Genomic DNA, 23,656 nt, shown 5'->3' with positions numbered 1-23,656 from the left:
ATTATTCAGATAATTATTGCCGTTCAATATGGAATCAGTTTTGGGAATATTGCCTACTTTATAATTAAGCAGACCATGTATAGTATTTGCACAAAGATGAATCGATATTTATACACAAAGCTTGAGAATTAAATTTTTTATCGATCAATCACGGATTTGTTGTTTGTGGTAAATTGTTGTTATGGAAAGAGAAGAGAATTTTTGTGAGGAAAATGTCGAGCCAATGGCGAAAAAAATTAAAACTGAATGGGTTAAAAGTTATTCAGATAAGGCCTTGCTTATAATGACAAGAATGGGTTATGAAAAGAACAAAGGACTCGGCAAACAGAATCAGGGTCGTCTCGAACCCGTCATAGCTATACAACAAGATGGCAGAAAGGGATTGGGGTTAAAAGATGAATTGCCGGTGTCGTTGGAATCATGGGACAATACTACCGAAGTAATTAACTTACCCGAAAATTTCTCATGGATTACTAATAATTCAACAATTGATAACACATATGACGATTTAATAGAAAATATAGTGTTGGGACCTCCTAAGCGAACTATTGAAGATGAATGTTTATACTGCAATTCAGATGTTTTAAATAATATTTTGAAAGCAAAATCTGAATTTGACAAACTAAACGACAGCGAACTAAGAAGAGCACGGGCACGGTCTAATCCATTTGAAACTATACGAAGCTCTATATTTTTAAATAGAGCTGCTGTTAAGATGGCAAATATTGACTCTATGTGCGATTTCATGTTCACAAATCCAAGATATAGGGATGGATCATCAATGCTGGAAAATAACGAACTTTTATATTTTGCCGATATTTGCGCTGGTGAGTTAAAAATATAACGAAGTGGTTTAATTTTCTGGTCAGTTTTAGTACATATATATTAAAATGGGTGTTGGTGGATAGAGGACGATTCCGATTACTTTGGCGGTCGTCATTTGACAACTCCGATCGGTAAAAATCGGGTGAAAGAGGAGGCTTTCCGGAGCAGGAATATATAAAAATATTATAGTTTTTGAAATATTCGTCTTTAAAAGTTCAATTTTTTCTATATGTATCACATGGTATTTCACACACTTTAACGCAATTTTCTCACATTTTTCACTTCACTTATTGAATATTACACTATTCAAATTCAATTTAATTCAAATTCTAAATTTATGTAAGATTTTTAAAGCAAAAATTACTTATTTTAAAAATCATTTAGCACACTAATAGATGAAAAGGTTTCTGAGTTTACAATTCTGTGGAAACCGAGCATTGCCACATGTTAGAAACCATAGATAATGGATGTTTCAATGACTGCGTTTTATTTATTTGTATATCAAAGTTTTTTGTCGTAGAACTTTTTTCTGCATCAAGTATAAATACAAAAAATCTTTGCAGGGATGTCCGATGTTTTTTTCGTGTAGAACTCCTTATGCACAGGCGGCCTTGGGCCGCGCTTCAAAAAAATTACCCTGGTCGAGCCAAAACCAGGTGTGTTCGAAGTTTTTTCGCGTATAACTCCTTTCTGCACAGGCGGCCTTCGGCCTCGCTTCAAAAAAATAACCCTGGTCGAGCCAACATAAAGGACTGTCCTCGACATTATTTTTAAAAATTTATTTTGTTAAATAAAATAAGAGGAATTTTGGCAAAAAAAGAGGAATTTTCGCAAAAAGAGGAATTTATATATGGTTTCTACAATGTGGCAGCGCTCGTTTTCCGTATAATTGTAAACACGTAAATCTTAACCCCCCCCCTTAATGGGATAAAATTTTTTAAAAAATCATTTTTTTTTTATTTGTTAAATCGAATGTACAACTATTGAAGAATGTTGTCTCAAAATTTCAGCTCATTCGGAAAAAGATGGAAGTCACCACCGGCCCAAGTGCTCACGAATATGTGAAAAGATTTGACGAATCCCAAAACTTTGAACGCGTTTTTCTCGAAACGCCTTTTCTGAAGTCGGTATCCACGATAACTCAAAAAGTTATGCACCGATCGTATTGAAATTTTGCACACTTGTGCAACATAGAATTGACTCCCAGCCAACGGTCCATTTTATTTATTTTTTGCTTCTATTCGATTTTACAGCCACAAAATGGCGCATTTTTAGGGCTAAAAACGTACTTTTTACCTTCACCGACCGTTGAAAAAATGAAAAAAAAAATTTTTTTCTTTTAAAAGGGCACCGTTGGCTGGGAGATATACTTCTAAAAACTAATTTTTTTTTATCCCATGTGTTTCATATGATTCTACGATCTTATATCCGGGACACCGCAATGTGCGGAATTCCGTTGAGTGTCTACTTCAAGTGGCTGCAACTTAGTTGATTTTCGACATTTTGTAAAACTGATTTTTTGTAAAACATATTTGAAATGTCACTGAATAATATGATAATAAAACTATTCAAAAATGTTCAGTAGTTTTCTCAAAAAAAAATCTTCAAAAACTCTTTTTTTTTGGCCCGTTATCCCATACCCCCCCTTAAAGTGAAAAGTGATTTTAAAATAAGTAATTTTTGCTTAAAAAACTTTAAATAAATGTAAAATTTAAATTTTATTGAATGTTAGTAATGTAATTTCAAATATTTGAAGTGAAAAAAGAGCGTAAAATGAATAAAAGCGTGTGAAATTTGCTTGTGAAATTTTTGATTTTTTGATCTTTAAAGCCGAATATCTCGAAAACTAGGCGTCTGCGGTACCTATAACCCTATATATTTTTTAATCGGGAGGACGTCTCTTTGCAACGGTGCCATCAGAACGCGGCGCCATAGTAAACGGAATTGTGCCCGAATATATGTACATATATAATTATAGCCGCTGCAAACTTATAGTTTTCGATTATTTTTTAAAACGGTATTTCTTACCGAATATTGATTTATATTATTTATTCAAAATTTGCTTTAAATAAGTATTTAAATTTTTTCAATATCACAATAACGAAAGGGTTATATGCTGGCATAAAATAAATGTTAACATATCACATATTAAAAAAAATAAAAAAATCCTTCTTCACCTGTTTAATGGAAATATAAAAGAGTTTTTAAACGTGGCCCAAAGCAGCTAATGAAAAAGTAATTCTGATCGGAAGGGTTTGTCATTTACATTTCTTTGGTTTTATTTCTCGGTGTTGGCTCAATCAGGGTTATATTTTTTAAGCGCGGTCGAAGTCGGACAATGCAGAAAGTATTTCTACGCGGAAGAACTTGTCACTTCCATTTCTTTGATAATCCCCGGTGTTGGCTGGATCTCAAGGTTATATACGATACTTTATTTGAAGACATTATTATAGTTTTTGAATAAGGAATTCGTGCCAATCTGGCTGTATAACATTTAAGATATTTGGTACGTTTTCAGAGCGAGTAATCATATTTTATAAAATTGTAAATGTTTTTGAATTGACTCATTCTTAATATGAGCGATTTAACGTTTTAATTCTGTTGTTGGCTTTAATAGGGGGTTGGTTTTGTCGAGTGTTTGTTGACATTGCCGTCATAACTTTATTTTCTTAGTTAGAAGGATTTTTATTTATATAATGTAATTTGAACCTATATTTTTTTGCTTTGTCTCCGTAGTAATATTACAAGGTTTTTCGCATAAATATGTCAACTTCTAGTTCAAGTTGTGATTTGTGGACACTTTATTTTAGTCTGATTTATTTTTTTAATGAAGTCAGGTCCGTATTTTAGTTATATAGCTCCAAATTAAGATCTCTTTTAATGACTGTTTCTTTTAGTGTTAACCATATTTGGGAGTGATCAGATCTAACCCAGCTTCTATTAATTTCGAGATATTTTCCTACCAATGATTAGTATCAATGATCAGCTCTGAAAGTTTTCGATGCAGTACCCGCTGGTGGAAGCCGAGGAAGAGGGAGACCTCCACTCCGGTGGAAGGACCAGGTGGAGAAGGACCTGTCTTCACTTGGTATTACCAATTGGCGCCAAACCGCCAAAAGGAGAGATGCGTGGCGCACTGTTGTGGACTCGGCTATAACCGCGTAAGCGGTTTCTACGCCAGTTAAGAAGAAGAAGAATGATTAGTATATTAAATCGGATATTTTTTTGCTATCCATTAGCTAGATTCAGGTCTATACCAACTCTCATCCCGTTTCTTGAGCTGCCTAGAATAAAACTCGACCTTTAGCTGTGTTCGGTGCATTCCCAAGTAGGTAGGCTTCGCATAAAAGTCGCCTTTCATAATAAATTATATTGACAATTTCTTTATACTCTTTAACGAATATTTTATACACACTAAATTCGATGTTTTTTCGTTGGCACGCTGACGAGGTTGAAACATTGGATTTAAGTTAAAACTCAAAAAGTAAAGGAAAACTCTTAAGCTATAATATATATATGAAATTCGTTATAGGGGATGTACGAACAATCATTTTTTCAGAAAATGGGCGTGGACCTATTATTGTCAAAAAGGACAATACAAATATATGTATATAATTTTAATTTAACATGAAATAAAATATAATTGAATAAAGAAAAATAGGGCATACATGCCGATCGAAACTTTGGTGTTTTAAGTATTTCTCCACCAAAGAAAGTAGCGCAACTATATTGTGTATGTGTTAAAGCTCATTTGGTACTTACGTTTTAACGCCATTGAAGTATAAATAGAGATGTTAGAATGTGCGAATAACCGAATTTTTTTTGCTTAGAACTATTTCACTAATTGGCTGCCTTCTGCCTTCGGGGTTTGAACACCCCCTAAAATTTTAAAGTCCTTCGGTCAAACCATTTTCAAGATATGATCGATGAGACAAACACGTTCAAAGTTTACAGCTGCCAACTCAGCGCTCCGAACAGGTCCTTCTTCCAACCGCTGTATCTTTAAATCGACTTCGAATCACTTTACTACCGTAGTCTAGTCATGTTAAGAATGCAATATATGATTCCACTCTGACATATCTTCTAAAAACTAATTAAAGCATACACAAGTGCAAAACATGGATATTGTAATCGCTGATAGATTTGCAGGATAGACAACACAGTAAATTAAAAGAACAATCATGGAACCACAATTATTTGCCATTGCAAAATCATTATTTTTTAATGAAGCATGTTATTAAAACATTTGCATCAAATTTTTAATTTTTTTAGATGTATATTTTATAAATGCAGATGTTCTCCAAAATCGGTGGAATATGTAGAAATATTTCTTGTTAATAAAAATTATAAAGTAAAGCTTAAATTCAGTTTAGACCATAGGTTAAAATCAATCGGATTTCGTGCAATTAGCTGTACGAGATGAATTGACCGTGAATTCTTTGTGACAACTTCAAATTAACCGTAGCCTGACAGAACTAGAAGAATGAGAACTTGGCCGGGGGTTATGAACTCTCTATACTCAAAACACCAAACTGCTCATAGGCCAAATGGACTTTGAAAACGCGCAAAGACTCACGGTTGACTATTAGCTTTAAAGTACAAAGCGATTATGATGCAATTGAAAATATCGAAGGCAGATAGAGCAAACTGAAGAGTGCCTAATCCTTGTTTTATTAAATGTGTCATTTGTCACGTTTTAATTAAAACTGATAAGGTATGTCACGAGTAGCTGCATATTTCTCAAATCGTTAATTTAATTAGAAAATAATTTGAGTTGTTTCACAATTTAAAAAAAACACGATCACCAATTAAAAATAATTAATTCTGACGCATTTATTCTATTTTTTTATATATTTAACAGGTCCTGGTGGCTTCTCAGAATACATACTTTACAGAAAATCTTGGGAAGCAAAAGGATTTGGGTTTACTTTACGTGGCCCTAACGATTTTAAACTAGATAAATTTTTTGCCGGTTCTCCAGAATCCTTCGACACTTACTATGGAGTAAGAAAAGACGGAAATATATATTTTAAAGACAATCAAGACTCTTTTGCAGATTACGTTCTTAAGCATTGTGAATCTGGTGTCCATTTCGTTATGGCAGATGGCGGATTTTCAGTTGAGGGTCAAGAAAATATCCAAGAAATTCTTTCTAAGCAACTTTATTTGTGTCAATGTTTAATGGCATTGAAAATCCTTCGGGTTAATGGCAGTTTTCTTTGCAAACTGTTTGACTTATTCACACCATTTAGTATAGGACTTATATTTTTAATGTATAAATGTTTTGATCAGATATCTATATTGAAGCCTAATAGTAGTAGACCGGCAAATTCAGAACGATATTTAGTATGTAAGTGGAAAAAATCAAATACTGATTCGGTTTGTAAATACTTGGATCACGTAAATGAGGTTTTGAACATGGGCAAAGAAGATGTTTTAGAAATCGTCAACCAACAACACATTGTTTCTGATCAAACTTTCTTAGATTATATTGTTAAAAGCAATAATGACATTGGTCAAAACCAAATTTTAGGTTTAAAAAAAATTGCAGCGTATTGCAGGAACACACAACTTAAGGAAACAAAACAGTCGGAAATCAGAAAGCGTTGTCTTGAACTGTGGGGACTACCAGATAAACTTCGGCAAGCCCCAGAGTCGAAAACCCATGACAAATTTCTGGAAGAAATCCTAGGTGATTGGAATGACAAGTTATTTTTTAATTCTTTGCCAAAAGAATTGCATACTATAGAATGCATTCAAAACAATATTAGCAGTATATATGACTGGTATTTCGTCCCAGTTGGTCGGGCCGAAACTAACGTTAATGCCTGTAGTATGTTTTTATGTAAGTCTAAAGGTTGTTTACTTCGATATAGTGACAGCAAAAAATGGGAACCCGTAGAATATATATTTGACATATCACCAAAATCCATATTTTTTGGGGAAATTGTTTACGAGTATACTGGTGAAGGTAGAACTCAAACCAGAATATCCGCTTTACACATTATTGATGCGATCATGCTCGGAGGAATAGATATAAGACGCTTAAAACTTTCAGAACGTTCTCGGTTATGCCAAAAATACTCTCTTAGCCTTAATAAGCCATTCAAAGACGGAAATTGTAGTCCTATTCGAAGCAAACGTTTATATGAATTAAAATATTTGAATAATTTTTTTAACGATATGAGGTCACATGTATTGAAAGACAATTCAACGCGCTTAGGTTTATCTTTGTCACCAGAAAACAAATTTTTTGTTCCTGGCGGTATTATGTTGTTGTGTGAAATTTTTCATAATTTTTTCTCAAGTATTTCCCATTCAACTCATAAACTGTATTATTTCAATAAGCAAACCAAAACATCATATTACAAAAATTGTATGCCAAATGATATACTAAATACTTTGTACGCTTCATTTAGGAATAGTTATCAGAGACGATTACTGTGGAAATGGACAAATCTAATGCAAGTTGAAGAAAAATGTATTAATCGAGAAAAAAATATGCTCTACCGAGAAGATTTAGAAACATTTATATACAATAAAGAAAAACATTAAAGAATAATAATAATTTATTGCTGTATATTAAGCTTAATCTCGTATTTGTTACAAAATGTATCAAAATCTCGCAAAAAGTGATAAATTGCGACATCTACAACTGAAATATTTTGCTTAAAAGCCGCACCAAAAATGCCTCATGTAATCTTTTTTAACACATTTCAATTTATTGCATTTAAGAATGAGTATATATAGTACGTTTATTTGAGGACATGTAAATAAAGAAATTGTTGATTTCTTAACATTAACGCGACTGTTTTTTTGCATTTTTGTTTTAATTTTTTTGTTTTACTAAATGTACTCAAGATATAGTATATATTCCCTTTAAGAGGTTAGATAGTTTTCTAAATTTACATATTTTAAAAACAAAATTATTGTCTTAATAAATACCTCAGGAATTTTCTCAATTTTTATTCAACCTTTGTATATTCTATTCATGTTCGATTTTTATTTGTCAAATGTTATTTAGTAAGTATAATAGTATAGTAGTAAACAAAAACATATACCTTGCTAAAAGAAAAAGTAAACAAATTAATACAACTTCATTTTATACCATAGAAAATAGCTATTTGTGCAAAATTCTAATTTTTAGTTAAGTATTAACTTTTTGAATAGGTAAGTAATTGGGCCCCGTTCTTGTTTTTCAAAAGTTTTAGCTAATTTGTCATAGAATTGGCCAACTTTTACAGTACTGAAACGTTTATCTTCGCCCTTTCCCCCTCAATGGCTTGTTTTAGCTGTCATACTGCTTTGTTCAGCTAAAAAATGTTGCAGAAAGTATTTTGGACTCCGAAGTTTGGGAATATTACGCGACTCAAAAAAAGTTATAGTATACCCTGCGACGTGGATAAGCGCAGTATCCTGCTGGAACATCCAGTTGTCGCCATACAATGCCTTAGCAAACGTGATAAATTCACTGTCCAGCAATTCCATATATATTTAGCTTTCATACGACTTGGGACAATGCAAATGGGAGACTTCTCTTTGGCGCTAAGAGAATCCCACATCATTAGAGATCCACTGCATTGTTTGCGCTTATAGTTAGTACGGCGTGGGTGCCGTAGATCCATCCAATACTTATGATCTAAATTTAATGTTTACTCATCACAAAATATAAAATTTTGAAACTCTACTTCTTAGAATTTGTATTTTTCGAAAAAGGATGCATGCGTTTTTATGGCGGACTTATAAGCGTGGTTTTTACACTTTGAATTCATATTTAATGTTTAAGTCTCCTTTGAAAATTTGTCGTACACGTTGTCTTAGCATTTATATATCAAATTTCGCTTTAATTTGCATCATGTCCTGAGTTGCCTACTTGCGAATATGCCATTTGCTACGTTCATTTGTCGAATATTTTGGTCCAGTACACTTATGTTTTTTGTATTCTCGGGTTTTCTAAAAATTTTCGTAGGGTTTTTAGATGCCCCATTACTTCAGCAGTATTCTCATATATTCTTAAAATATCTTTGTTCGTAATCTCAATCTTGATCTGTTCCTCAGACGACATTCGGTAATAATTGGCATTTTTAGCTCAAATGAAAGTTAGTTGTTGTTTTTATATACATCAGTGGTCGGCACTGCTTGGCACAATTGTGCCGACTTCACATCACACGTACGCTTACGCTCTATCATTCAGTCGTTGTCGAACCAGCAACGAATGAACATCGCGCATGGCTGTGGCACTTTGCATAAGTGCTCTGCGCGAAATGCCTTAGTGTGATGAATGTTGTTTAATGCTATGTATTTCATTTACGGGTTTTAAGCTGTTTAAAGACAGTAAAATTAAGGTTTTACGATCTAATATATATGTTTTAATAATAAAATAACTGTATGTAGGTATGTGATTGGCGTTCAACCGTTTTGCCAGTTCTAGCCGAATCGATGAGAGCGCGCCACTCCTCTCTTTCCTTCGCAGTTCGGCGCCAGTTGTAGATTCCAAGTGTAACCAGGTCGCTTTCCAAATGGTCCCTCCAACGGAGTGGAGGCCTTCCCCTTCCTCGGCTTCCTCCGGCGGGTACTGCATCGAACACTTTCAGAGCTGGAGTGTTTTCGTCCATTCGGACAACATGACCTAGCCAGCGTAGCCGCTATCTTTTTACTCGCTGAGCTATGTCAATGTCGTCGTATAACTCGTACAGCTCATCGTTCCATCGTCTGCGGTAATCGCCGTTGCCAATGTTCTGAGGTCCATAAATCTTGCGCAAAACCTTTCTCTCGAAAACTCCTAGTTTCGTCTCATCTGATGTTGACATCGTCCAAGCTTCTGCACCATAAAGCAGGACGGGAATGATAAGCGACTTGTAGAGTTTGATTTTGGTTCGTCGAGAGAGGACTTTACTTTTCAATTGCCTACTCAGTCCAAAGTAGCACCTGTTGGCAAGAGTGATTCTGCGCTGGATTTCGAGGCTGACATTGTTGGTGTTGTTGATACTGGTTCCCAGGTATACGAAATATTCTACAACTTCAAAGTTATGACTGTAAACAGTGACGTGGGAGCCAAGACGCGAGTGCGCCGATTGTTTGCTTGATGACAGGAGATATTTCGTCTTGTCCTCATTCACCTCTAGACCCATTCGCTTCGCCTCTTTATCCAGGCGGGAAAAAGCAGAACAAACGGCGCGGTTGTTGCTTCCGATGATATCAATATCATCGGCGTACGCTAGCAGCTGTACACTCTTGTAGAAGATTGTACCTTCTCTATTTAGCTCTGCAGCTCGTATTATATTTTCCAACATCAAGTTAAAGAAGTCGCACGATAGTGAGTCACCTTGTCTGAAACCTCGTTTGGTATCGAACGGCTGGAGAGGTCCTTCCCAAATAAAATAACTAAAATGAAGAAATGAGCACAAAATTGCATGTTTTATGGCAAAACGTAAGGTTCCAGAGATCTCACTGGGTATCTTTTCTTTCGTGCTCACACAATTCCTCTCGTGCCGACCACTGATGTACATATACAGTGGAACTTCCATAACTTGAATTTTTGAATTGGCAAAGCGTTAAGAAATCAAATTTCATACTAATTTCCTTACATTACTTTAACTTCCCTAACTCGAAATTCTCCATAACTCAAACTCTTGAATTGGCAGTACAAGTTAAATTTCATGCAAATTTTCTTCCATAAATCGAACTTTTCTACCAGGGCATAATAAAAAATTTAAAATTTTACTATAGAGGAAGGATTTCAATAAAAGTGTCCAAAAGTGAACAAAAAATATGATATGATAACTTATGGATTGCATAAATCATACATGATTTATATATATGCATGATGATCATTCATGATGTTGCCTTTGTTGTAACAAAGGCATGGGATTCTAACGTCAAGAGCCAAAAAAACTGCAACAAACAAAATTACAGAATACATGTTCTAACGTATGTACATGAAACTTTATTCGAAGTAAATAAATAAAACTAAATATAAATAGTTTTTTTTTTGTTTTTTTTTTTTACATTGCAACTAGTTCTTAAATATTTACAAAAGAAAGACTAACAAGCAACTTGAATATGATATAAATTATTACAAAATTACAAAAATACTAAAAGATCGCTGGGTTTTACGCGTTTGAGTCGTCTTGGTGGTCCATATCTAGAAGTTAACATGACTACTTTTTCGTTACAATGCTTTAGCAATCTGGCTTCATGTGTTGCTGCAATTTTTAATATTTCAGCGTTAACTGAGTTTACGTTTAGATCACGCTATATATCAGCACTTCTACAATACCAAGGCGCTTTGACAATAAGCCTTAGTACTTTGTTTTGGAATTGTTGGCTGACTTTCTTGTTATTTGCGTTAGTACATACCCAGAGTTGTGCACCATAGCTCCATATCGGTCTGAGTACTTGTTTATAGATAAGTAACTTATTTTCTATGGATAACACTGATTTGTTACCAATTAGCCAATTAATATTCCAGAGTCGCAAGTCTAGTTCTTTCCGCTTGTTTTAGCGGAGTTGAAGTATGGTATTCATACAACGTCTATGAAAATTGGTAAGTACTGTATTTTTTTGTACGTGAAAACAATGTGTACAGTTGAGTTTTATCTGCCATTTCTTTTCAATGTAGGGCTTTATTTACAGCTTCTTTGAGATTATTAGTTGAATCGTGTTCACTGCTACCAACAGCAAGCAACGCGGTATCATCTGCAAATGTGGCTGTTGTGTAATTGCAATATACTCACAGCTCATGGGTGAATAAAATATAAAGAAGAGAGCCCAATACACTACCTGGTAGAACTAGTGATGAGCGATATTGCTATTTTTGAATCACTGTGATTTCAGTGATTGCTACTTTTAAATCACTGTGATTTTTTATTGCTATTGCGATCACAACAAAAAAAAACGAATTTATGAGAATTTGTACTCCATTTTTTTTTAATTTTATACATATACATTTTTATTAATTTTAACAATTCCAAAATTTACCTGCTTTTGTATTCACTATTAACTAATTAATAAATTTTGGGTACATTTAACTGCTTTTATAATCACCGTATTCAAAATTATCGAAATCACAACTAAAATTCTTACTGTGATCACTGAACAGTGATTGCTACTTTCGAATTGATATTGTTACTGAACAGTGATTGTTACTTTCGAACAGATATTACTGAACAGTGACTGATACTTTCGAACTGGTATTGCTACAGTGATCGAATTAGAATCACTGAACTGCTATTGCTACAGTGATCGTATTAGAATCACTGAACTGCTACTGTTACAGTGATCGAATTTGAATTACTGAACTCGTATATGTACTGTGTTCGAACAAAAACACTGAACTTCTCTATAGCTACTGTGATCGAACTCAAATTACTGAACTGCAATTGCGATTGTAAATCACTGATATTTACAAAAATTGATCACAGTTGCTATATGTGATTTTTCAATCACAGTGAAAAAATCACCGGTAGTGAAATATCGCTCATCACTATGTAGAACTCCTGTTTTTATTTCCTTAAGACTAGAATACTCGTATCCTTGTTTAACGCAGAAGTAGCGATTTGACAAATATGATTTTACAGTCCTTTGTGGCAAACTTTATCGAACGCTTTTGCAACATCCAAAAACACGGTAGAACAGAATTTCTTTTCCTCAAATGCTTTTTCTATAGTATTTGTAATTCTATGGATTTGATCAATCGTAGAATGGTTAGCTCGAAACCCAAACTGATGAGCTGAAATTATGGCTTTTCGTTCCATGATTTTATTGAGACGTTTTTTGGGGATTTTCTCAAAAAGTTTCGATATTGTCGGTAGAAGTGATATGGGCATGTAAGAAGATACATCATATCCTGGTTTTCCTGGCTTTTGAATCATAATAACTTCAGCAATTTTCCAATAAGTTGGCACGTATTTAAGATTAAAAGACGCATTAATAATGCTGGTAATTTTTACTATACTTATGGGGGGAAGCTATTTCAGACCTCGGCAGTAATCAGGTCGCAACCGGGGAATTTTTTGTTTTTCAGGTTTTTTATTTCCTCACTTAGCTCACTGCTTGTACAACTTGAGATTTCCTCACTTTCTTGACAGCAAACAGTAAGATAATCTACATTTGTTTCATATGGGGAGAATATTTTAGCTAAATAATCGGAAAATAAATAAACAATAATAAATATAAACAGTGGAACTTCTATAAGTTGAAGGTCTCCATAACTCCAACTTTTGAATTGTCAATAGCGTTTAGAAATCAAATTTCATACAAATTTGCTTCCATAACTCAAACTTCTATAACACGAAGTTTCCATAACTCGAACTCTTAGATTTACAATATTTTACATTGAAATTAATAAATTTAGTGCTCTTGTGAACGTTCAAATTTTATAAATAAACAATCATAATATTGAAAATGATAAATTGTAAGTTCAGTTTAATAATTCCTGCATAGTCAAATCGGAAGCAAGATAAACAACTTCTGCGCCTCAATATTGTTTTTGGAGTTCTGTTACTATGTTAACTATCCATTGTGTAAATCCAAGGGCATCATAGGAGACACTGTGTTTAGCACGCCAAAAATAAGTAGTGAAACTGCTACTCCAAAAGTCCGATGTAATTTATTGTACATCATCCGATGCCTGAAAAATATATACATGTATATATCGTCACCTAAAATGCAAAAGGCCGTAACTAACAAAAAATTCAAAATTGACTTTTTGATTGATTATGAAGTACTTAACCGAAACACGTGTACACAGCAAATTTTACATGCATACGTCCAAAAATAACGACGTTATAGGCGAGAATCAGAAGGCCGCAACTACAACTTCAACAATTTCATAAACCAAAAAGCCGTAACTACCCTTTTTACATTCTCTTTGATTCAATTTCAATGTGACACATTGTGTTATCCGTAATTAGAGTTGTTTTCATTATCTTTCATTCTCTATCTACAATTTGGATATTTAGATTTAAGTAGTATTTAATCTATAACGTTTTTTGCTTCTCCTGTAAAATACTAAAAATGTTAGTTACGGCCTTTTGCATTTTAGGTGACGATATGCATCTATATTCGTAGAACAAACCTTGTTATTTGCCGGTTGCGTTGTGCATACCAAGTATTGCTACCCTCCTATATAAAAGTAATAATTTTTCTCCACTTTGTTGCTTCGAGTTCTGTTCATTGTTGTCGCCATAAGCATCCACTACGTTGTTATTATTGCAATGTTGGTGTATATTAATCTAATCTGTTTCGATGAGTCCTCTGCCTGGAGTCGCAAAAGTAAAAGTACGTAAAAGTACTGTCTAAGGTGATATTGATATCATCGGAAGCAACAACCGCGCCGTTTGTTCTGCGTTTTCCAGACTAGATAAAGAAGCGAAGCGTATGGGTCTGGTGGTGAATGAGGACAAGACGAAATATCTCCTGTCATCAAACAAACAGTCAGCGCACTCGCGTCTTGGCTCCCACGTCACTGTTGACAGTCATAACTTCGAGGTCGTATATAATTTCGTTTATCTGGGAACCAGCATTAACAACACCAACAATGTCAGCCTTGAAATCCAACGCAGAATCACTCTTGCCAACAGGTGCTACTTTGGACTGAGTAGGCAATTGAAAAGTAAAGTCCTCTCTCGACGAACCAAAATCAAACTCTATAAGTCGCTCATTATTCCCGTCCTGATGTATGGCGCTGAAGCGTGGACGATGACAACATCCGATGAGACGACTCTTGGGGTTTTCGAGAGAAAGGTTTTGCGCAAGATTTATGGTCCTCTAAACATTGGCAACGGCGAATACCGCAGACGATGGAACGATGAGCTGTACGATTTATACGACGACATTGACATAGTTCAGCGAATAAAAAGACAGCGGCTACGCTGGCTAGGTCATGTTGTACGGATGGAAGAAAACACTCCAGCTCTGAAAGTATTCGATGCAGTACCCGCTGGAGGAAGCCGCGGAAGAGGACGACCTCCACTCCGGTGGAAAGACCAAGTGCAAAGTGACCTGGCTTCACTTGGTGTTTCCAGTTGGCGCCAAAAACCAAAAAGGAGGAATGAGTGGCGCGCTCTGGTGGATTTGGCTATAATCGCTTAAAGCGGTTCCTACGCCAAATATATATATATATATATATAAGGTGGTATCCAGCTTAAGCTTGAGTTTATCTTCCAAATATCTGAAAAGAGTAATAATAGATATTTCTTGCAATTATGAAGTGAACGCTAGCAGCATCGTCACGACTAATAAAAGCGGTCATCTCCTCGATCTTACTCTGGGGTCCATTGCAGGTTAATTGTAAGATTCGGGTGCGTCTCGGTGGCCTGTGACCCTGGGAGTGACGTACAGGTGAAAGTTGTTGCATCATATCCAACCATTAATCGACGACATTTGCACATATTGTCGCTCTGAATATTTTGTCAAAATTAAATCCGATGTGCCACATTCCCAAAGTGACATTTGCATGCAATAGTTAACATAAAATATTAGCTGTCATCGATTGGTCACTTCTCTGCTCGCTATCTTTGGGCGCTGCTCGCCTGTCAAAAATTTTACATGTGAAAGCAACAACAAAGATATCTAGTTGAATTCGTGCAGGAGAGTATGCGAATACCTCATTAAACCTTGCTGAGTGCTACCAAGTTTTGTTTACACATTTTAGAAGCATTTTACTATTGTGAACGACTCAAAGGACAAATCACTGTCAAAATAATAAAAATTGTTATGCACAAAACGGCAAGCGAAGATCAATCGTCAGAATTTTTGTATTAAATAAAAAACTTTAATAAAAATTAAATTTGTTGCAGAAAACGTAAGACATGGACGGTGGTAGAAGAGTTCAGTGCTACCAAGTATAGACAATTCGATTTCAGTGCTGCAAGTTCGTATGAAAATTTGGAAAGTTTGTTCGATTGGCTTGTCTATAGCAGTTAGCCAATGTATTTTTGCTATTGTATGCCGTAAGAAATATGCTTTCCCCATAGGCGAGGCGGCTTTAATACTATCCCACGTTTTCGGGTAGATATGGTTATGCTCGGAAAGGGCAGATTATGCAGATTAATAAGACATGTACAAAGTAAAGAAATAAACCCTACAAGACGGAGCTAATAGGCTAGACAGACGGCAGAGTTAGTTCGGATTAACTGCACTTTTAATCAGTTCCATATATGTAGGTGACAGACGGCAGCAAAGCGAGTTATAAACTCCCATAAACAGCTGATTGGCAATAATATTTTAATTTTGGTAAAATAAAATTGAATAGAAAGCATATATTGCGGTTGTTAGCCACACAATTAGTGCAAAATCACTAATTACTAAAGAAATATACATAAATACGTTATTATTATAATTTCCATTTGTGAAAAAATTAGCTATTTCAATGCATGCGTATATTTTTGTTTACATTTATTTGAAAAACAGCTGATAGTATTGCATATTTTCATTCACAATAGGTAAAAAGCGGCCATGTTTAACAATGTTGCCAACGAAAATGCAATGAACTCCCACTAACTGTCTAAAACTTTGAGGATTAAATGGGAGTTAGCAAACGGAGTTAACTGAGATATTTCTCGAATTAACCCCGATTAAAGCCGTTATTCCGAGTTAACGCCGCCGTCTGTCAGGGCTATAACTCATACACCACTACACATGCAAAGTTTTTCAGCTTTTACTTCATACTCACGCGTTTCTCTTCCTCCTCTTTCTTTTTTTGTCTGCAAATGCGTCTCCCTTCCCTCTTCAGCTCACGGTATCTTTCCCTTTCCTAGGTATTATTGAAACGAATTTAATTGCAAAACAAAACAAAACAATAATTTTGATATTCTTATTATTAATATTCACCTGCTTATAATATTGGTGGATAATCGCCACATGGTGTAACAAGTGTTGCGTAAACAACAAAAAAGAGTGCGTGGAGTCCCTACGCGCGGATGAAGTTATACTTCTTAGTGATATTCCAAGAAATGCATATCATTTTGTATGAAAGAAAACTAGCGAAAGACACTTTCTTAAATTCACATTTTATAAATTTATTATGCACATTTTATAAACCAAAGTCCAAATAAATTATCATTTCTGGGTTCTGACGGATTGATATCTATAATATTTACAATTGGATTATGATAACTAAAATACGATATGAAATGTCTTACAACTATTTTATCTATATTTCTCGCGAAAACCGTATCAATAGTCGTACCCCCTTTTGTCGTAGTATCATTTCTTCCATTGATCATTTCCAGGGATGGGCACCACCACAATCAAACGAGCATCACAAAATGAGATTGTGTAAGTGTGCTTACTGTGGTAAAAATTAATAATAATTTATATTTAATATAAATTATAGTAAAATTGGGTAGTGTAATAATTTAAAAAAGTAATTTAGTGCTATTTTATAATGAAAAAATTGTTTTCATTTCATACGTAAAATATACAACTTCGTCCGCATCAGAGATAAAGAGATGTACAACTCTCATATCACTGGAAGTGAGAGCGCAATTGTAAACGTCAAAACCACCTAAACTTTGACAGTTTGTCGAGATGAGGAGGTTTTGACGTTTCGCAATTGGGAAACTGGAAAGGCCAGATTGAAATGTTGCCGAAAAAATAATGCGACGGAGACATTTTTAGCCGCCTTGCAAGATCACTAATAAGAACTTAAAACAATGAATATAAATGATAACGCGTAATTTAAAAGTGGTTTAAGAATATTTTTGTGAATTGCAGCATCGAGAAACTAATTTTTCATGGAAAATTATAAAAGAAATTGATTTATTTTCAGTTGACACTTAATAATTGACCATATTTATTACTGAAACTTCGAAAACCGGCTATTTTAATATACCATTTTATCGCTAAATGAAATTGAAATAAGTTATTTTATATTAAACATTCAGTATATAATAATTTTTAACCATAATAAATGTTGGGTATTTTTATTTAAATGCCCAAAAATTAGTATTTTGTCTGATCTGGCAATATTGCAAAATGTTATAAAAAACGCAAATTTTGAGGTGCTCTCACACTGGAATAAGTTGGACATCCCTTTATCCCTGGTCCGCATCGACCTGCACAATCAACTGCTGATTGCAGACTGATTTTATCGTCGTTTATTTATCGTATTGTCCCATCGTAGGTGCTCGTTTTACTACGATCACTTACGCTCTTTTAGCACCTGCTAAGACTTTGCCCATGCCTGATCATTTCTAATGAAAATTTCTCTCTGAGGAATGCCAGTATTGGTTCAGCTTCTACATCAGTGGTCGTCACGAGAGGAATTGTGACTGTATAGGTGAGCACGAAATAATGAATACCCAGTGAGAACTCTGTAGCCTAACATTTTAAGAATGTTTTTAATTTTTTCATAAAACATGAATTTTTGTGCTCATTTATTCATTTTATTAATTAAGCAAATTTATTAGAACACAAAAGCATTAACTTTTATGTCTTTAAATAGCTTAAAACCATAAATATAATATATAACATAAAACGATATTCATAAAAGTGTAGGCATTTCGCGCAGGGCACTTATGCAAAGTGCCATAGCCATGCGCGATGTTTACTCGTTGTTCGTTGACAACGACTGAATGATAAAGCGTAGGCGTACGTGTGACTTGAGTCGGCACCAGTGATAAAGAGATGTCCAATTCTATTCTCATTGGAAATGAGAGCGCACGGACAAACGTCAAAACCTACCAATCTTTGACAGTTGACTGGAATCAGTAGGTTTTGACCAGAGATAAAGAGATGTACAACTCTCATATCACTGGAAGTGAGAGCGCAATATTAAACGTCAAAACCACCTAAACTTTGACAGTTTGTCGAGATGAGGAGGTTTTGACGTTTCGCAATTGGGAAACTGGAAAGGCCAGATTGAAATGTTGCCGAAAAAATAATGCGACGGAGACATTTTTAGCCGCCTTGCAAGATCACTAATAAGAACTTAAAACAATGAATATAAATGATAACGCGTAATTTAAAAGTGGTTTAAGAATATTTTTGTGAATTGCAGCATCGAGAAACTAATTTTTCATGGAAAATTATAAAAGAAATTGATTTATTTTCAGTTGACATTTAATAATTAACCTTATTTATTACTGAAACTTCGAAAACCGGCTATTTTAATATACTATTTTATCGCTAAATGAAATTGAAATAAGTTATTTTATATTAAACATTCAGTATATAATAATTTTTAACCATAATAAATGTTGGGTATTTTAATTTAAATGCCCAAAAATTAGTAATTTGTCTGATCTGGTAATAATGCAAAATGTTATAAAAAATGCAAATTTTGAGGCGCTCTCACACTGGAATAAGTTGGACATCCCTTTATCCCTGGTTTTGACGTTTCGCAATTGGGAAACTGGAACGGCCATATTGAAATGTTGCTAAAAAAATTATACGACAGAGACATTTTTAACCGCCGTGCAAGATTACTTATACGAGCTTAAAACAATAAATATAAATGTAAACGCGAAATTTAAAAGAGGGTAAAGAAATTTTTTATGATATGCAGCATAGGGAAATTAATTTTTCATGGAAAATTGTAAAAAAATTATCAATTGTCAGTTGACAAGTGATAATTTTCCTTATTTATTACTGAAAGTTCGAAAACAATCAATTTTAACGTACCTTAATATCGCTAAAAGAAATTTAAATATGTAATTTTTATATTAAAAATTCAGTATAACATTTTTTTTAACCGTAATAAATGTTGTGTATTTTAATTTAAATGCCCAAAAATTTGTATTTTGTCTGGTCTGGCAATAATGTAAATTGTTATAAAAAACGCTTATTTTGAGGCGCTCTCACGCTGGAATAAGTTGGACATCCCTTTATCCCTGGTCGGCACAATTGTGGTATGGAGTGCCGATCACTGTTCGACATACACATGTGAATATGTCACCAACCAAAAGTAATACTTTCCATTTGCAAAGAAAGTAAATGAAGACTGACTACAAGAAATGATCCTGTGAAGCATAGTCTTAACTTTTTAACGGCAAACGCAGAGAATTTCAAGCAAAAGTCACATGTAACATCGTTCGTTTGTTTACATGCATATGTGTGTAAATATGTGCACTTGTAGTACATTTCTTGTAAAATCTTCGTTGCCACGGACAACGAATGACCGCAAATATTAATTTTTTGTCACAGACTTGTAATCAGTGTCGCGTTTTCGCTGGCAAAGAGGTCCATGTCCCCAACTCATATTATTATGGATTGTTTTATGTCTTGATTCTTACTAAAATCAATTGTAGTACATTAATATTTGGCATCATATATTAGTAGAATATTTAAATACATTTAATTATTTATATTTGCTAAGAGTAAGTCAATACTATCCAATACATATTTTGCGCATTTATAATTACGGAGGGATCACTTGAAACGACTCTGTAAAGCTCGTCGAAAAATTGATGGCCGCCTGCGCAATGCCAAAGCGACGGAACATTGCGCTGTTGGTAGAAAATCGGCTTGTCGTAAATATGTATGAATATGTATGAGCATGCAAACATATCGACATAAATTTTTGGCGCTTGTTGTTTTTGTAGAACATTGCTTTTGATTTTTGGTGGTTGACAAACTTACGTGCACGCATATACAAATGTAAGTTTGTGTGTTTGTTCAATGACATATAAACATGTACATATGTATGTTTACGCGTAATGTTGCATGTTGCGCAACAATTATCGCAACCTTTTCTGAACTCATATAAGAAGTATAACTTCAATAATACATATTCAAATTCACAACAAAAGTCAAAATCGCACAACGTAACCGGCAAATAACAAGGTTTCTTCTACGAATATAGATATTTTAATTATTTCTAACCAATTAAACATATTTTTTGGAGTAGCAGTTTCAATACTTATTTTCAACGTGCTAAACACAGAGTCTCCTATATTGCTCTTGGATCTACACAATGAGTAGTTAACATAATAACTGAGCTCGAAAAAACAAAAAACGCAGATGTTGTTTATCCTGCTTCTGATTTGACTATGCTGAACTTAAAATTTATCATTTTCAATATTATGATTGTAATTTATAAATTTTGAACGTTCGCAATAGCACTAAATGTATTGATCTAAATGTGAAATATTGTTGAATTAGCTTCTATATTCAACTGAGTGTACGAATATTTGTAACAATCGTAATAGTAGTGAAATTTAATTTGTATTGTATAACAACACAGAAAACCCATACTTTAAACTTTTGAGAAATTGTGAATTATAAAAATTTAGTAATTAAAACTTACTTTATATGTAAAATATGTAAATTTTGTCAATGTATAAAATATAGCTGCAAAAACTTTTGTAAAAATGAAAGTTTACTTTGTACTGAAATGCTAATATTTACGAACTATTCTATTATAATTATTAAAAATATAAAATACCATACTAATTAATAAATGTAAATACCTCACACAATTAAATAATAAAAATAAAAATATTTCAATTTTTCAGTTTTAAACGGAAAAGTAGGTGACCTATAAAATGGAGACCGATGAACAAAATTTAAGTAACGAAACGGTGACCCAATAAATGACGAATACCTGTGAATAAGGGTGACCCTAAAAATGATAAATCGTTGAAGCTATAAATGTATATATTCTTAATCTGTTGAATTTCTTCATTTCGACAATACACACTTTAACCTCAAATCGGGGGATAGTGGACTGACCCTACAAGACATTTTGTAGTTAAGTGGCAATCTCGGTAGTTAGAGTAGCAAAATTCATTAACCCTAATTTTTGTATGTGTAAGAGAGAGATACAATGAACCCTTCAAAAATCGCCGCCATGGCCGCTGTTCATTTCAAAATAAAATTTAAAGTGATTGGATGTATGTGCGTTTTAAGTATTCCTTTAATTTTGTTAAGTGTTTTTGGATATTTTTCGAATTTATAAATGCAGTTATTTGTGTTGTTTTTGTTATTAATTTTTATAATTAAAATAATTTCATTCCAGTTTTACGTGTGTGCACAGGAAAGGAAGAGCAAGGAGGTGACGTTGGAATTGGTGGAGGTAAGTTTCATATATTTTTAATACATAATACAAATTAGTAATTTTAAATAATTTCAGGTTTTTAGCACTGGTGCAATATAGTATAACAACAACGCAGAAACAATGGAAAATAACATGGTAAATATAAATGCGTATATGTGCATGTTGAGTTAGTGCGTATTAAGATGTACATACGTATGTATATATTTTTATTTTGATGTTAAAAAGTTGTTTATTTTTTGTTTAGTTATTACAAGCATTAAGCTCTGTAGTTATATATATATATATATATATATATATACTTTTGTTTTTTAGCATTACTTATATTTTCATTATCCATTTCAGATATTGAAAACACAAAGGCGTTAGGCGTCAATTGGTAATACCAAGTGAAGACAGGTTCTTCTCCACCTGGTCCTTCCATCAGAGTTGAGGTCTCCCTCTTCCTCAGCTTCCACCGGCGGGTACAGCATCGAAAATTTTCAGAGCTGAGGCACTTCCGTCCATTCGAACAACATGACCAAGCCCGCGTAGCCGCTGTCTTTTTATTCGCTGAACTATGTCAATGTCGTATAGCTCGTACAGCTCATCGCCTGCGGTATTCGCCGTTGCCAATTTTCTGAGGACCATAAATCTTGCGCAAAATTTTCCTCTCGAGAACTCCTAGTGTCGTCTCATCTGATGTTGACATCGTCCAAGCTTCTGCACCATAAAGCAGGACGGGAATGATAAGCGACTTCTAGAGTTTGATATTTGCTCATAGAGAGAGGACTTTACTTTTCAATTGCCTACTCAGACCATAAACACAAATACTTTATACAAATGGAGGATTACAAAAGCTACAACTTTCCTTAGGTTTGTACTACGAATATAAATATATTCATATTTTCTAATCGTTAATAACAATTTATATTTATAATATTTATCAGGCATGATATACAAGGCAACAACAAATCCCATCGGACATTTAGATTATCAGTTGTACAACCTCTTTCCGACGAGCTGAACCTTTTTATGATGTACATATGGGATAGGAGTGTGTGGAATTGACATCAAACCATATTGGTTCATTAGTTTGTTTGGATCCTTACAGGATAGTTATAAGGAAATCGTTCGCGTTTAGTTTTAATGTATTCATTTGCTAATTCATAATTTATATGTAAAATATTATTGAATTATACAAATGAATGTTCGAATACTAATAACATTCGTAATAGTAATGGAATTTTATTTGAGTTGTATAACAACAACTACAAAAAATAAAAATGTAATAATTAATACTAAATTTATATATGAAATATGTAAAAAGTAAAAATTTAATAATTAATACTAACTTTATTTTTAAAATATATAAATTTTGTCATTGTTTAAATATAAATGTATAAAAAATCAATGTATAAATAACTGCAAAAACGTTTGTAAAAAATCAATGTATAAATAGCTGCAAAAACGTTTGTAAAAAGTTCACTTTGTACTGAAATGCTAATATTTAAAAATTAATCTATAATGATTATTAAAAATTTTAAATATTATACAATACCAATTTATAAATGTAAATACATGATACAATTATAATAAATAAATAAAAATAAAACAATTTCAATTTTTAATTTTTAAACGGAGAAGTAGGTGACCTATAGAATGAAGACAAATGGAGACCAATGAACCAAATTTAAGTAACGAAACGGTGACCCAACAAATGACCAATACCTGGATTAAAGGTTTACCCTGAAAATGATAAATCGAACAGTCTCCACTGATAGATGGCTGATTAAAAAAAAACTACTACAGGCTGCTGCTAACCGCAGAGTGACATATGCCTTTCCAAAACAA

The 23,656-nt window shown here is 33.6% G+C and overlaps 1 protein-coding gene across 7 annotated transcripts; it reads left to right on the top strand.

Moving 5' to 3' along the window:
* Positions 1–36: 36 nt before the first annotated feature.
* LOC105220429 (cap-specific mRNA (nucleoside-2'-O-)-methyltransferase 1) lies at positions 37–22,961 on the top strand. 7 transcript variants are annotated; one of them, XM_054232398.1, is made up of 5 exons: positions 37–827; positions 21,788–21,844; positions 21,902–21,961; positions 22,169–22,678; positions 22,753–22,961. In XM_054232398.1, exons 1-3 carry the CDS (start codon positions 182–184, stop codon positions 21,907–21,909), a joined length of 711 nt encoding a protein of 236 aa, XP_054088373.1. In that variant the 5' UTR covers positions 37–181; the 3' UTR covers positions 21,910–21,961; positions 22,169–22,678; positions 22,753–22,961. The 7 variants fall into 7 exon arrangements, with proteins under 7 accessions (XP_054088373.1, XP_011195166.1, XP_011195165.1 ...); XM_011196864.3 differs by lacking the exons at positions 21,788–21,844; positions 21,902–21,961; positions 22,169–22,678; positions 22,753–22,961 and adding exons at positions 5,687–5,829; positions 7,245–7,377; XM_011196863.3 differs by lacking the exons at positions 21,788–21,844; positions 21,902–21,961; positions 22,169–22,678; positions 22,753–22,961 and adding exons at positions 5,687–5,829; positions 5,882–6,126.
* The last annotated feature ends 695 nt before the right edge of the window (positions 22,962–23,656 follow it).

The sequence above is a fragment of the Zeugodacus cucurbitae genome, chromosome 5 (genome assembly GCF_028554725.1).
Source record: "Zeugodacus cucurbitae isolate PBARC_wt_2022May chromosome 5, idZeuCucr1.2, whole genome shotgun sequence".
NCBI lineage: Eukaryota > Metazoa > Arthropoda > Insecta > Diptera > Tephritidae > Zeugodacus > Zeugodacus cucurbitae.
This window is presented reverse-complemented; position numbering and strand designations above follow the sequence as displayed.